The following is a 15,683-nucleotide window of genomic DNA, read 5'->3' as shown; positions in this document are numbered from 1 at the left end:
TTCAATCCCTGGTCAGGGCACATACAAGAATCAACCAATGAATGCACAAATAAGTGGACAGCAAACTGATGCCCCTCCTCCCTTCTTCACTCTCTAAAATCAATCAATCAACAATTTTTTAAAAATGTGCTCTAAGCTGTTCTTAAGGACTGGAGCTCAATGTGCTCTGGTTCGTTTTATATTATCCAGCCACCAGGGGCGTGTCCAGCTGGGATGGCTGCTGGGGCAGCATGCCATCTATGGTGAGAATCAGCACAGCTAATAGGCCCTCAAGGGATAGGCACATAACACTGGTCTTATGATCAGCCAGAATCACTGGCCATCTACATACCTAGAAAATATACTAGTCTACAAATGAGGATGTTACATTTAAATTAGGACAAGAGTGCATTCAATGACGGTGGTATTCTAAAACGGGTAGAAAGATGAAAAAAAAATTGGTACACAGGTTACAGTTACCATCTTTAGCTCACAGTCCACATTAATTAATTGATCAAGATAATTTTTTACAGTATAAATCATCTCAGTTCTAACACAGAACACTAGTTAGTAGTTAATATTCCACCAGAGGAATCAAAGGTGAGCTGTGTGTTTGAAGATCTCACTGAGAGGCGTATCTGAGTATTTGGTGGGGAGAAAGTGGTGAGTGGTAGCTGGCTACAGAGGAGCAGAGGCACAGAGGCGGAACTAGACATAACCCGCACCCACAACAACAGTAAGTCCCAGTCATTACTTATGTTTTATGCCTTTTACAAATCTGCACATGAACATGTCAAAACATACACAGGAGAGGAGGAAGAACAAAAGCAGAATCAAGTAGGAAGGAATTCGAATCTTAATGATAACATACAGCAGATAAAAGAGAAAGAAACAACAAACCAGGATCTTGATACAACACTTACATCAAATTGGATTCCCAGATAATTCACAGTGATCTCAATGCCTCTTGTGACAGGATCAGTCTTCCCCACTCTGTCAAAAACTATATTAATGGTCGCCTGCAAAGACACACAGCTTTACATTAGGGCATTTCAGTAATCACCTACTGTTTCAAAAAGGTGACTCAAAATAATGAATTAATCACCACAACAAATCTCACTGCTGGATGTTCCTAAGAATGAAATTGGACTCTCAATCTAAATCAGATATAAGAAATCTATTTTGGCTATCCACATAAAGACAAACAAAAGTCCCTATCTTTTCTGTAAAGAGGACAGGGGAATAGGCTATGGCATATACTTCTGAATTTATCAGAGCCAGAAAGTAACATCTGGGAGATGAAGCCAGGGTAGGAGGATAAAGGAACTCCAGGATCACTCCCTGTGGTTATTTCCTGAGTGCTCCAAAAGCAACCACTAAAATAAAAAGACAGTTAAAGCTAACAAGCCAACAAAGCAGAGCAAATGGAATAATGAAAAAAGTCAATCCAAAAGAAGGCAGAAAAAAAGGAAAAAGGGCAGAAAACAGTTGAGACAAATAAAACACATGCAGTATTATGGTTGCTTTAAAGCAAACCATATGAATAACCACATTAAATGTAAATGCTCAAAACCAGGGGTTGGCAAATGCTGTAGCTGTAGTATGAGAGTAGCTACAGATGATATTAGACAAATAGGCTTGGCTGTGTTTCAATAAAACTTTATTTACAAAAGCAGGTGGTGGCTGGATTTCACCTGTGGGCTACAGATGGCCGACTGCTGGTCTAAATGTGCCAAGTAAATGGCAGAGATGGTCAGACTGGATAAAAAAGCGAAACCCAACTCAATGTTGCTTATAAGAAATCCACTTTAAATATAAAGTGCAAATAGGTTAAAAGGAAAAGAATTGAAAAATATATACACTGAGTGGCCAGATTATTATGACCACCCCATCAGTACTTTGTTGGGCCACCTTTTGCCTACAATACTGCAGTGATTCTTCTTGGCATTGACTCAGGGTTCATAATGACTCTAAAATGTGTATGTACCTAATAACAGAGCTTTAAAATACTTGAAGCAAAAACTGATAGAACTATAAGAAAACAAACATTTTAAAACTGGCAAAAATTTGAATAGATATATCATCAAAGAACATGAACAGGTGGCAAATAAGCACATGAAAAGTTGTTCAACCTAATTAGGCATTAGGGAATGTGTATTAAATACCATCTCATATCTATTAGAACAGCGGTCGCCAACCGGTGAGGTCCGAAAGGTTGGCGACCGCTGTATGAGAATGTCCAAAGTTAAAAGGACTGACCATCTGAGGTGCTGGTGAGGATGTGGGGTAAATGAAACTCTCATACACTGCAGGTGGGAATGTAAATGGTTCAAGTTTGGCCGTTTCTTCAAAAGCTAAACATACATCTGCCATATGACCCAGCTGTTTTCTCCCAAGAGAGAAGACTCCTACACAGATATTCACAGCAGTTTTATTTATAATATCCCCAAACTGGAAACAAACAGATCTCCACCAGCAGGAGAGGAGAGAACCAAATTGTGGTATACCTATACTATGGAATACAACTCAGCAATAACAAGGAATAAACTATCGATGCACACAATAACGTGGATGGAACTTAAAATAATTATGCTGAGTAAAAGAAGCCAGACAGAAAAAGTGTACATACTATAAGACTCCATTTATAGAAAGTTCTAGAAAAGATAAACCAGTGTAGAATGACAGCAGGTGGGGATGCCTGGAGATGGGGTGTGGGAGAGGGGCATCACGAAGGGGTACAAGGAAACTTCTGGCAGTGGTAGGTGGATATGTTCCCTATCTTGACTGTGGTGATGGCTGCTGCATAGGCGTACATTTGTTAAAATGTACCAAACTGTACACTTTAAATATGTGCAGTTAGTGAATGTCAATTATATCTCAATAAAACTGTTAAAAAATATGTTCCCACTTGAGAGAGGGATTGGGGGGCTGAGTTAAAAAGGGGAAGGATTAAGGACAAATTGGCAGTTACAGCCATGAGGATGTGAAGTACAGCACAGGGAATATAGTCACTAATATTGTGGCAACTATGTATGGTGCCAGGTGGGTACTGGACTTCCCAAGGATTACTTTATAAATTGTATAAATGTATAACTATTACCTTCACACCTGAAACTAACATAATATTGAATGTCAAATGTAATAGAAAGAAAATATGATATGCTCCCCTAAAGGCTGCATCTCAGGAAAAAGCTTTCAGTAGCCTAGCTAATTGGACACTATCTTCACTGTCCTTTCCCACTGAATGAATCAAGATTTTAAAATGGCATCTGAGTCCAACCGGTGTGGCTCAGTGGTTGAGTGTAGAACTATGAACCACGAGGCTACGGTTCAATTCCCAGTCAGGGCACAGGCCTGGGTTCCTGGCTTGATACCCAGTGTGGGGCGTGCAGGAGGCAGCAGATCAATGATTCTCTCTCATCATTGATGTTTCTCTCTCTCTCTCTCTCTCTCTCTCTCTCTCTCTCCTTTCTGTTCTAAAATCAATAAAAATAAATTTTAAAAAGTCATCTGAATAGGCACTGACATCCAATTATTTTAACATTAGATCCGTTAAATCCAGAATCTTCCTTTCATCTACACTGATCAAAATGAACTAACAAGCTCCTCTGTGCAAATACAGTGCCAGTGGGAAGGTTACCAAACCAGAAACTCAAATCAGCCTTTTCTATACTCGCACTGAAACCCATTAATACCTGCAGGTGAGCCACAGGTGAAGACGAGTAATGCACATAAACTGCCCATACAGAATACACATTGGGAGAGAGCCGCACCAGAGTAAGACCTACAGACACACAGGCTGGATTTATCTACAGAAGCACACTTTAGAATTTGCTTTGGCCTGAGTGTTTAGGTACACACATTATTTAAAGGACAGGGGTTTCTGCTCTGAGCTGCAGCTAGGAGTTGAATTACAGTCACATTCTCATGGGTAATGTGGAAAGCAGAGTGGAAAGTAAGAAACTTCTACGTTTGCTTCATACACTTCATAATCTAAGACCTTATTGATTTCTGACACAAGAAAAATGCAACCTCCCTTTTCGGGGTGAGCTAAAAAGGAGAAGGAAAAGAGAAGCTCAAATATGCGAAAGACCGCCTTCTCTGTTGACTCAACCGGATTTGAAAATCAGGCTGGAATTTAGTTCCATGCCTCCATCAAACCCACTTTCCTCTTTCTGCCATTACCAGGGAAGAGCACCTGAACTCTGACAGGTGAAAATAATATACTTACCATGAAAATTTTCCAAACACAGTAAATAGAGAAAAAGTAACCCAGAAAATTAAAATATTTCCCCTTGAAAGTTTTGGAGTATTCTATTCTCTCCTGAGGGAAAACAAACACAAAACATGTCAGTCTCAGCAAAATGTAAGTTTATATATAACAAAAATGCATTACTTGTTCAGGCTAAATAAAAAACCACACATGGTAATAATAATATTAAAAAAACAATAGTAGTGGCAACATTTACTGACTACTACTTTAAGCCAGAAAGTGAGACAAACATCTTACATGCATGATCTACTTTAATTTTCATAACTGAAGCTTAGAGGTTAAATAACTTCATAACTGAAACTTGAGGTTAAATAACGTGCCCAAGGCCATCCAGCTAGTGAGGAGGGGAAGTTGGGCTCAGGTCTCTGTGTTCGAGGCTTCTGTTCACCTCTATCCTATGGGGCTACTCCTGTGAAGTGATCCTCAATAAGGATTAAAATAGTTGCAACAACTTTAATGAAGAGACTTTTGCATATTTAAATTGTGTTGCATTTTGGGTGTAAATAGAAAAGTTACTTCTTGTCCTTAGTTCACTTCTTGTTCTGGAACCTTTAAAATGGGGCTAGGTCATGGCCGCAAAGTGTCTTCTTGCTTTTACAATGTAACTAACTTGCAAGGGAATAAAGAGCAATCAGGAGTGGCCATGGGGATCCTGGGTCAGGGGGAGTGGTGTGCGCCACCTTCCCAGCGGCTGAAAAGCCTCTTTTGACTACCCCACTGCTTTCTCTTATTGAGAGCATTCCATTAAGGGCTTTGCTAGTGGGAGGAGCAATGTCGCGGAGAGTGCAGACTCCGATGCTTCGTGACTAATACTGAAGCTATGGAGTGTCTCTTGCACTGACTGGCTGTACAGGACACTAAAAAGCCATGTAGTCTTGTTCTCACGTCAATCGCATTGACAAGAGCACACTTCAATTCCCTTGCTCGGTACCTTGGTAGCATGTAGATCAGCTGTTTCCAGAAAAAGCTGCCTGCTTAGTTCTTCCAAAGCATCCACTTCCTGTTGAATTAGAGTAAGATCTGGCACAGAATGGGCATCAAGGTTTAAACCACATAGAAGTTTCAAGAAACAGACATGAAGAAAGCATGTTTTTGGTTTCTCCTACAGTGTGGATTCTAGGAACTGCCTAGATTTTCAATTTCCTGCTATGTCACTATTACAGAAGTCCCCCACTCCCTCGCCCTTGCTTCCCTGCACCCCACCCCTGCTCCACCCCACTACTGTCCCTGTCCATGGGCTGTGCACATACGCATACAAGTTCTCTGGTTATTCTCTTCCTGACTCCCTCCACCCCCTTCCCTCTGAAATCTGTCAGTCAGTTCCATGCATTCATGCCTCTGGATCTATTTTGTTCATCAGTTTATTTTGTTCATTAGATTCCACATATGAGTGAGATCATGTGATACTTGTCTTTCTCTGACTGGCTTATTTCACTTAGCATAATACTCTCCAGGTCCCTCCATGCTGTCTCAAAGGGTAAGAGCTCATTCGTTTTGTACAGCTGCATAGTACTCCATGGTGTAAATGTACCACAGCTTTTTATCCACTCATCTACTGATGGGCACTTGGGCTGTTTCCAGATCTTAGCTATTGTAAACAATGCTTCAGTAAATATAGGGGTGCAGACATTCTTTCTGATCGGTGTTTTGGGTTTCTTAGGATATATTCCTAGAAATAGGATCACTGGGTTGATGCTCAACCACTGAGCTACACTAGCTGAGTTAATCTTTACTAACTTTTAATACAGCCTAGGATTTATAGACCTCCTTTCGTTCTTTAGAGACATGATCTTCTATTATTCTCACAACAGTCACATGAGATAGGTGTTATTATCCATTTTGCAGACAAGGAAAGTAAAGCTCAGAGGCAAGTAACTTGCTGCAAGTCACGCAGCTGACAGGCGTGGATGCAAAGTCAGATCCGTCCACTCCAGGCCTGCTCTTCCCATGACACTATGCCACTTCCCAGATCAGCGAGGCCGTGCTATTCCTCTCTCCAGTTAGGAAACGGGCTCAGAGAAGTTAGAGAATCCTGATGCTTTTGTTGAGTTGACTTCCTGTCACTAAGACAGCTTCATCCTCAACTTCTGCTTTTATGGGTTTTTATGTAATGAGAATAGTAAAGACGGCCCTTCTGACACAGCATAGACTTTAATCTACATCTTCCTTCCTCTGTGATTTTCCCGATTTCACAGATCAGCCCTACAGATCCTTCCTCAGCTGTGGCTGCTGTTGGCACTATGCAGCCAACAAACAATAGTTTAACTAGTTAACGCGCCCGCTCCTCTCATGATTAGGCATAAGCTCCTTGAGGGAGGCGGTATCCGCTCGTCATTTCAGGAGATGTGAAATAACTGTTTCTTGATTAAATGGATTTAAAGTAATCCTCTCTTCCCCTCTCCTCTCATCACCCTACCTTTCTCTGGTCTACGTCTTACCTGCATTTGACTCCAGAAAGACATTTAGTAATTTATAACAAGAACAGGCCTCATCCTTTCCCTCCAGTTGAAGCAAAAGGGAACTTGTGCTTCCCCAGGCAGAGGCAGGATTATGCCACCTCAGTCCTGGGTCCCCAAAGTTTTGACCTAAAAGCCTGAGACTCACAAGATTTAGTCACTCATTTTGGGAATTAGTTTAACACTGTAACTAGCAGGGCCAAGAATAATCCATTAACCCAAACTCCTTGATTTTTAAACCAAAAAGTCACTGGAGATACAGAGCTGCTTAAAAGTTGTTCAGGAAACTGATTGGCTAAGAAACGGGCCCCTCTGGTCTTATACACAAACCACCCCCTTAGGGAGCCGTTCCGTTCCGTCGTCATTGCTCAGAGCTGGGAAAGTGGCAGTGCAGCGGAAAGAGCCGAGAGGGAGACCACAGTTCTGCTCTGTCTTTGCCACAAACCACTGCGTGACAACTTCCTCTGGTCTACTTCCTCATCTGTAAAGTGGAAAGACTCACTTGTTAGGACCCTTCAGCCCATGATGTGATGATCATCTGTGGGTGTTGGAAAGATGACTCTGTACCTGGCCAGCTGGACCCGGGATGCAGTCAGCTGCCTTGGGAGAGACTATCCCAAAACTACTTCTTCCTCTTGCCCTTGGTCCGGAGTTGAGAAAAAGAATGCATGGCGCCATTTTTGTAAGTTACACAGGTACGTGTCTGATCGCTATGCTGCACACCTGGGACTACCATAATGCTGAGTGTCAAATGTAATTGGGAAAAAGGATCAAGCGGCGGGATGGAGGATACTCTCACTTCCTGGAGCTGACGTGGTAATGCTCTTTATCATCCCCCAGAATCCCGACGGCTTGTTATGCACCTCCCCCTTCTGGAACATGGTTCTCCGGGTCATTGCCATCCTGAAATGAAAAACAAACAAAATCCCCAAATAACAAACAAACAACAAACAGCTCGGCAAGGAAGCATAAACCCTCATAGTCATTCCCACCCACCTAGGCTCAGACCCGCCTCTGCATCTGCTGAGGTGCTCAGGGAGGGAGGCACTCGGGAGCCCCGTTTCCCCACCTTGCGGCTGAGGGGAGACTGCGCACCCCGGGCGAGGTGCCTGGGTGAGGACCACGGAGGGGGAGTAGGTAACACATGTGAGGACTGGTCTGCCATTCAGACGCTGAGCGACCTTAGAGTTTTCATTTCCTCATCTATGGACGGTTGTGAAGACCAATGAAATAATATGTATGAATTCATGTGGTCAACTACAAAGTTGTACACATATTAATATTATTACTGTTATCATTTCAGGCCAAAAGAGAACAACAGCTAACACACCTAACTAAAGGACCAGGGCCACGCACAGGCTAGGAACGCAATAAATGTTTCTTTCCAAAAGCAGACAAAAAAAGAAAAAACCAGCACTACCACACAAACCTGGACTCTTCTAAACATCATCACTCTCCCTCTAACTCCAATCTCCTCCCACTGCTGAATCAGTTAACAGGAAACTTACTCTGCCTTCCTCTTGCCCTCCAGATCTCTAGCGAGCCCACTGCCTCAGCGGGAGCTGCTGGCATGTTCCAGCCCACCACATAGGTATTAAGAACAGGGTCTTTGGTCATAGCCGGTTTGACTCAGTGGATAGAGCCTTGGCCTGCGGACTGAAGGGTCCTGGGTTTGATTCCCATCAAGGGCACATGCCCTGGGTTGTGGGCTCGATCCCCAGTAGGGGGCATGCAGAAGGCAGCCCATCAAGGATTCTCTTATTGATGTTTCTGTCTTTCTCTCCCTTCCTCTCTGAAATAAAATATATTTAAAAACAGCAATAAAAAACAGTCTTTGTGAGGAAAACTAAGATCATTTATATATAAATGGGTCAAAGCCTACCGGCCTAAAATAAACCAGCATGAGTCTGATACAAATAGGTAGCAGAACTAAAGAAACATTTAACTCAGAACAATTTTTGGGTGACAAGAGACAGAAGTGCAGCGGAGGAAGCAGCAGTGTTGGTATTTATGCAAATGTACCAATGGGACCAAATACCAAACGGTAGTTCTATGGGCTACATTTTTTAAGCTATTGGTTAAAATGGCATTAACAATAAAGAACATGAGGTGTGTTGGCCACGTTGACTTAGCTATTCTTCAAAATGACCTTTGCCTGGAATGGACTATAGCTCCAACTTGGCTCCTCCTGCCTTTTCCCTAATTACACACACACCCACTGTAACTCAGCATTGCTGGGAGGTGTAATTAATGACCAAGAAGCGGCTCAGACCTGGGGAGATTCTGACTTGACAAGACTCATCACCCATAGTTTCCCCATTTTCATAGGTGGAAAAGCTGGAGCAAGGATGTTCATAAGGAAGAAGGTCTGTCTCACCCACTTGAAAGTGACTGCAGCTTACCATGCTGGACTGAGGGAGAGGCAGTGGGAGGGCGGGCGCACAGAGCCATTTCTAGTTTCCTTAGTCCCAGTGTTTACAGCACAACATAGTGCCTGGCTGTGAGTGGGACTGGCTGACGCTGCCAGGGGGACTGACCCTGCACTGGGGCCTCACCACAGGCAGAGGCAGGACCTAGAAGTGAGAGCTGGCTGCACCCTGACAAGCATGGCCTTGTTCTCAACAATTCACTTTCACTTTTATCATTTGCCTCTAAACCGATTTTCCTTTTATCAAATACGTTGCATATAAAAAATAAATATTAATATATTCAAAAAAGAAAAAGGAACAACAAACTCCCTGAGATGTGGTAAAAGGAATAAAAACCAATATGAGGTACTATAGACGCTGCTGACTTTGACCTTGAACTTTTCTTCACTGGCATCACCACCACCACCATGATCATCATCACTATTGTCTCTCTATAACGGGGGCAGGTCCGGAGCAAGAATATATCTATTATTAGCCGAATGCCTTTCAAAAACCCACAATCTGGAGAAACATAAGCTCTGGGCTGCAGTCTGGTGGTTGTCTTAAAGTGAAGAGGCTGAAAATGTTTCCTGTGGTTTAAATATGCTACCATACTGTTCTCTGGTCTCCATTTCTGGTGGGAAGTCAGCAATTGCTTTTCTTTTTCTTTTTAAAATTTATTATTAAACCCTTACGTGAGGATATGTTTATTGATTTTACAGAGAGGAGAGAGAGGGAGAGGGAGGAAAGAGAGAGAAACAGATGTGAGAGAGAAACATCAACTGGTTGCCTCCTGTATACACCCAACAGGGGATTGAACCTGAAACCTAGGTATGTGCCCTGACTAGGAACCAAACTTGCAACCTTTCTGGTGTACAAACAACTAAGCCACCCTCACCTGGCCAGGCTACTTTTCTTTCACCCTCCCTCCCTCCCTTTCTTTGTATTTTAATAAAATTAAAAAATACACACACACACACACACACACACACTCTAGAGGCCCGGTGCACAAAAATTTGTGCACTTGGGGGGGTCCCTCAGCCCAACCTGTGCCCTCTCGCAGTCTTGGACCCCTTGGGGGATCACTCCCTGGGGGATCGGGCCTAAGGTGGCAGTCAGACATCCCTCTGGCAGCCCGGGATGTCCACTTGCCAGCGGGGCAATATATATACAATTGGGTCCCCCCCCACACCCCAACCTGGGATTGAACCCACAATCTGGGCATGTGCCCTGACTGGGAATGGGACCTGTAACCTTTCAGTGCATGGGATGATGCTCAACCAACTGAGCCACACCGGACAGGGCATACTTTTCTTTTGTAATTAAACGTCTTATTTTGAGAAAATTATAGATTCACATGTGGTTGTAAAATAATATAGATAGATCCCATGCTTTCCCCAATGGAAACATCTTGCAAATTTAAAGTACAGTATTACAACCAGGCTATTGACACTGATGCAGTCAAGGATCAGAACATCTCCATGACGACAAGGATCACATATGCTGCCCCTGTACAGCCCACTTCCCCTCTCCCACCTCCAGCCCCTCTTAAACCCTGGCAACCACGACTCTGTTTTCCATTTCCATTCTGTCATTTCAAAAATGTTATACAAGTAGAATCATACACATGTAACCTTTGTGGATCGGCAAATCTGTGTCAAGGGAAGACCCCTTCTAGTGTTTTCTTGGGCTGTCTGGTGTTTACTTTGCATATATATTTTTTAATGATGAGGCAGAGTTTATACGTAGATTCTAGATCTTATCCTTCTGCATTTCTCTTGCTTCTAAAAATTTCCTTTTAAATTCCCAGTACCTTTGCTGATTTGAACTCTATCAATCTGTACACGTGAGTGAATGCTGGGAGGGTGGGTGGGGCTGAAGAGCACCCCTGGGCAAATCAGCCACACACAGGCAGTTACCTGATACCCTTCTCAAATTTCTGCCTGTCTGTTTATTTTCCAGGGCTTTCAAATATTTGTTTTTAACAATTTTTATGACTTTCTATTGAAGGAATTGTTTGAAATCTTTATATAGTGCCATTCCTGGAAATTTCCTCTATGATGTTTTTTTTTTTAATTTTTTAAAATTTATTTCTTAATATATTTTATTGATTTTTTTATAGAGAGGAAGGGAGAGGGATAGAGAGTTAGAAGCATCGATGAGAGAGAAACATCGATCAGCTGCCTCCTACACACCCCTTACTGGGGATGTGCCCGCAACCAAGGTACATGCCCTTGACCTGAATCGAATCTGGGACCCTTCGGTCCGCAGGCCGACGCTCTATCCACTGAGCCAAACCAGTTAGGGCTCTATGATGGTTTTTAAAAATTTTATTTATTTTTATTGATTTCAGAGAGGAAGAGAGAGGGAGAAAGAGACAGAAACATCATTGATCAGCTGCCTCCGGTGGGCCCCACACTGGGGTTGAGCCTGCAACCTGGGCATGTGCCCTGACTGGGAATCGAACTGTGACCTCCTGGTTCATAGGTGGATGCTCAACCACTGAGCCACGCCGGCCGGGCTCCTCTGCTATGGTCTGACAGCAGCTGTGGCTGGTGTTGACATTCCATAGGTGAATATGTATCTTTTCCCTATCACTACACATTTTCAAAAGAGAGACTAAAATATCAAGGATAGAGGTTAAGATTTTTCTTCCATAATAATAGCTTGTCTCTAACTTTTACATGATATAGTTTCTAGTTTCTTTTGTATGTCACAAGCTATGTGAAATACTGTGAATTCAGAATTTGTGGGTAGAAAGGGACCCTACTGACCCTTTAGTCAGCCCTGGCATTGTACAAATGAGTATTTGCTCGAGACCACTTAACAAGTTAATAGGAATGTGATTTAGTTCAAGTTCTTTCAATTATACCATGGTGTAGTTGTACAGCTTTATTTTCTATCTTCTACAAAACCATAATTTCAAAATTGTACTATTATTGTTTGTGAATAGAGACTATATTTCAGCTATATCATAGGTTACCAATACAAAAGCTTTAATATCTAAGTCAACAGAAGGACAAAGCAAAACAAATCACTAATTCTCTCAAGCAGAAGGAAGCTGAAAGGCTTGATCACTATACCAGTATGGTCACACTAAAGAGAGACAGGAAGGAAGAGAGAGAGAGAAAGAGAGAGAGAGAGAGAGAGAGAGAGAGAGAGAGAGAGAGACAGACAGACATCAATGTGAGAGAGACTCATCGATTGGTTGCCTCCCACTCACACCCTGACTGGGGCCAGGGATTGAATGTGCAACCGAGGTATGTGCCCTTGACTGAGAATCGAACCCATGACCCTTTGGTGGGTCGATGCTCTAACCACTGCTCAAGGCTGAACTAGTTTTTTTTGTTTTGTTTTTTTAATATGTTTTATTGATTTTTTACAGAGAGGAAGGGAGAGGGATAGAGAGTTAGAAACACCGATGAGAGAGAAACATCGATCAGCTGCCTCCTGCACACTCCCCACTGGGGATGTGCCCGCAACCAAGGTACATGCCCTTGACCGGAATCGAACCTGGGACCCTTCAGTCCGCAGGCTGACACTCTATCCACTGAGCCAAACCGGTCAGGGCTGAACTAGTTTTTGATGAATGTTCCTAAATACTGTAAAGCTCATCTATTCAGTGTTCCATGTGAGAAGACAGTGTACCTTTTTCCTGTCTCCGTTTTCAACCATCAGCTTTTTGTTTCTAACATATTATTTTTCTTGTATGTCACCTCACTATGGCCCTCTGCTGTTAAATTGGAAGACAGTCTATGTTTGTGAAACAGTTTTTCTATATTTTGGTAAATAACAAGGGCATTGTAGGAAGCCCCAGGGCCCTAGTATTACCATGCTAGCTGTCTGTCTGCCCTGCTGGCTGCACTGGGTACATAGCTGTGGTAATTAGGTCAAGTTAGGAGACTTATTCATCTGAGAGCCACTCAATAAGACCTATCGCAGGGCCACACACCATCCCAGATCCTTAGACAAGGTCAGTAGGGGTACATCAGAGCCAACGACTCACCATGACTAGTGATCAGGTAGCTCACAAGTACACATCCACACCTGACATGGGCAATGACTTTACATTCATCTCGGTATGAATAAAAGAAATATAGTAAAAGGGAGAAGGTTCTTAGGAATCAAAATAGTACTGTTTCTATGTAAGTGTCTCTTACTATTGAATACTGTTGCTTTTATTATTATGTTTTTAAAATCTGCATTCATACTCATTCATGTAAAATCAACTGTATAGAATAAATAAAAACAAAACATTTAAGTAAATAAATGTATGCCTATGTGTATCTGCTTTCAATATCCTAGTAAAGATATATAGAAATGGAGGCAACTGGTTGGTGAATCTGGGCCTCTATCACTCAAATGTCTATTGTTATCTCTTACATTAAGGCTTCTTTGACTTGACCTTGGGTTTTACTATAAAAAGGTGTTGAAGGAAGGAACATGAAATGCAAAACCACTCATGCAGTTTAAAACCTCTGTCACCATTGTTACATGGGCAATAATAACTTGAATAAAGACAGTGGACTAATAAGCTTCATGAAAGTGGAGACTGAGTATCCTGTTCACCTCTGGATTTCTACATACTATTCAGCATTTAGTACAGTGCCTGGAATAAACTAGGCCTTCTATAATTACTAGTTGAATGAATATGTGAATGAATAAATGAAGGCAAAGCATTAAAACCAAGTGATTATTCTGCAGATTATTAGTAAGTTCAATAGTTTTCCTTAGCTATGAGTTATGACTCATTGTTCTAACACCTTTACATGTCAGTTCATTATTATTATTTCCATTTTACAAGACATAAGGAGATAAAGTAACTAGTTTAAGGTTACTGTGAGTTGTAGGCCAAGGATTCAATTCAGACAGTCTGAGTCTAGAGCTTATGCTTTTACCCAGAAATTCCACTTTGAAAACATACATTTTAAACATGCTTTTAAAATGATAAAAACAATAACAATAGCTGAAGACCTGAAGAATTTTTTAAAGTAGTTAAGAGAAAGGAAGTTGAAAAGGTTGAAGTCAGGCATGAAACAGTTTGTAAACATTCCGGATAATAGACTTTTAGAACATCCAGTGTAGAATACCTTCAGATATAAGTTATTCCAATAATTCATCTCAAGAGAATTGATCGAAAGTCAGGAAATATGACTGTACTTGAAAATTGTCTTTCACACAGGACTAGACACTGTCTTTGATGATACTTTAACTTATAATGGAAATGAGTAAGATGAATTTCCCTGTTAGCACCAATTCATAGTAAAATTTCTTGTTGAGAAATTCTAAGAGTACAAGTTTTTAATGTGCTGGTAGCTTACCTTTTCTTTTTGCTTATGATCATGTCCATGGTTTGGAGCAGTCGCCGTTCCAGGGCTAGGATGTCTACATCCGTCACATTCCTATAATAAGCACAAACTGCTAGCAATGTTTTGGGGTCCCGTCCTTGGGCATAACACAAGGCAGCTGGAGAAACACATACACCTCAATTGTTACCCAGCAATTCAAGAACCTGTCTTTTTCTAAGGAAATGAAAATGAGCAAAAATGCTTTTGTTGTCATTTTCTATAGCTAATACTTCCAGGGTCTCAGGACAACGGAAGGTAATTAGTTCTCGGTCTTTCTTAGCTTTCAGCCAGTGATATTTATGATGCATATGTGAGCACATTTTTAACTTGGCACATGTCTGTTCCACTTTTGGGAGGAACTAATTTGTTGGGATTAGCTCACATTACTGTTCACTGTGCCTTTAAGAAGGGGTGCGATGAGTAAGGGGTGGAGAGGGTCAAATTGAAATTGTCATTAAAAGAAATAAATGTAGGACAAATAAGGGCAAGCAATATAAGTAATAAGACTTATTTAGAAAGATTCCTAGGTCAATGCCCAGAAGGACAGAGGAAAGAATAAAAAGGCAGTGGCATAGGTCTAATATTTAAGTGTTAATGATGGTGGCATGAGATGACATTTGTGTTCAGGAAGTGAAGGGGAAAAGAAATGAGACAGAGTTCTCATTACCTGAGGAAGTAGGACATGTACGTGTACGGGCAGTTGACAGCACCGAATCCTGAGAGAAGAGCCATGAGAGTCACACCGATCACACCCACTCGGCTGATGAGCTGCTCTATGGACAGGATCCCTGAAAACATGCAAGCACATTAATGCCAGGTGACAGCGAGGAGGGCTTCCACCTGCAGTGGACACATCACTGAAAATGGCAACCATCACACAGAACTAACCAACAGAGGCCAGATGCTGTAACTATCAGACAATCTATGATAAATATATGTCTATTGATTTTCCTCTTATCTCATATGCTTCCAGAATCATCTCTATTATTGGGTAATGGTAATAATAAAATAAGATTAGCAACAATAATTGTAAATAACACTATTGACTGTTTACTCAAAGTAGTATGAACTCTAACAACACAAAGTACTTTCAGTAAAAGTCTTGACAAATTAAAAAAAAAAAAAGGAAACTGCCCGGCTGGTGTGGCTCAGTGGTTGAGTATCAACCTATGAACCAGGAGGTCATGGTTTGATTCCCAGTCAGGGCTCATGCCAGGGT

At 41.8% G+C, this 15,683-nt stretch overlaps 1 protein-coding gene across 2 annotated transcripts in view; it reads right to left on the bottom strand.

Annotated features, from left to right (window-relative positions):
- The window catches only part of GPR89A (G protein-coupled receptor 89A), a 32,753-nt gene that overhangs the window by 4,828 nt on the left and 12,242 nt on the right, over positions 1-15,683 (bottom strand). Inside the window, exons 5-10 of one of the 2 annotated variants that reach the window (XM_006096867.3) lie at positions 15,132-15,252; positions 14,438-14,518; positions 7,502-7,611; positions 5,184-5,272; positions 4,211-4,303; positions 903-998 (exon numbers count right to left, since the gene is read on the bottom strand). In XM_006096867.3, coding sequence (XP_006096929.1) covers positions 903-998; positions 4,211-4,303; positions 5,184-5,272; positions 7,502-7,611; positions 14,438-14,518; positions 15,132-15,252 — 590 coding nt within the window. The remainder of the gene's footprint in view (positions 1-902; positions 999-4,210; positions 4,304-5,183; positions 5,273-7,501; positions 7,612-14,437; positions 14,519-15,131; positions 15,253-15,683) is intronic. The other variant, XM_014462764.2, reaches the window with a different exon arrangement.

The sequence above is a fragment of the Myotis lucifugus genome, unplaced genomic scaffold, assembly GCF_000147115.1.
Source record: "Myotis lucifugus unplaced genomic scaffold, Myoluc2.0 scaffold_190, whole genome shotgun sequence".
Classification (NCBI taxonomy): domain Eukaryota; kingdom Metazoa; phylum Chordata; class Mammalia; order Chiroptera; family Vespertilionidae; genus Myotis; species Myotis lucifugus.
The sequence above is the reverse complement of the archived record's forward strand: the minus strand, read 5'-3'. Positions and strand labels throughout refer to the sequence as shown.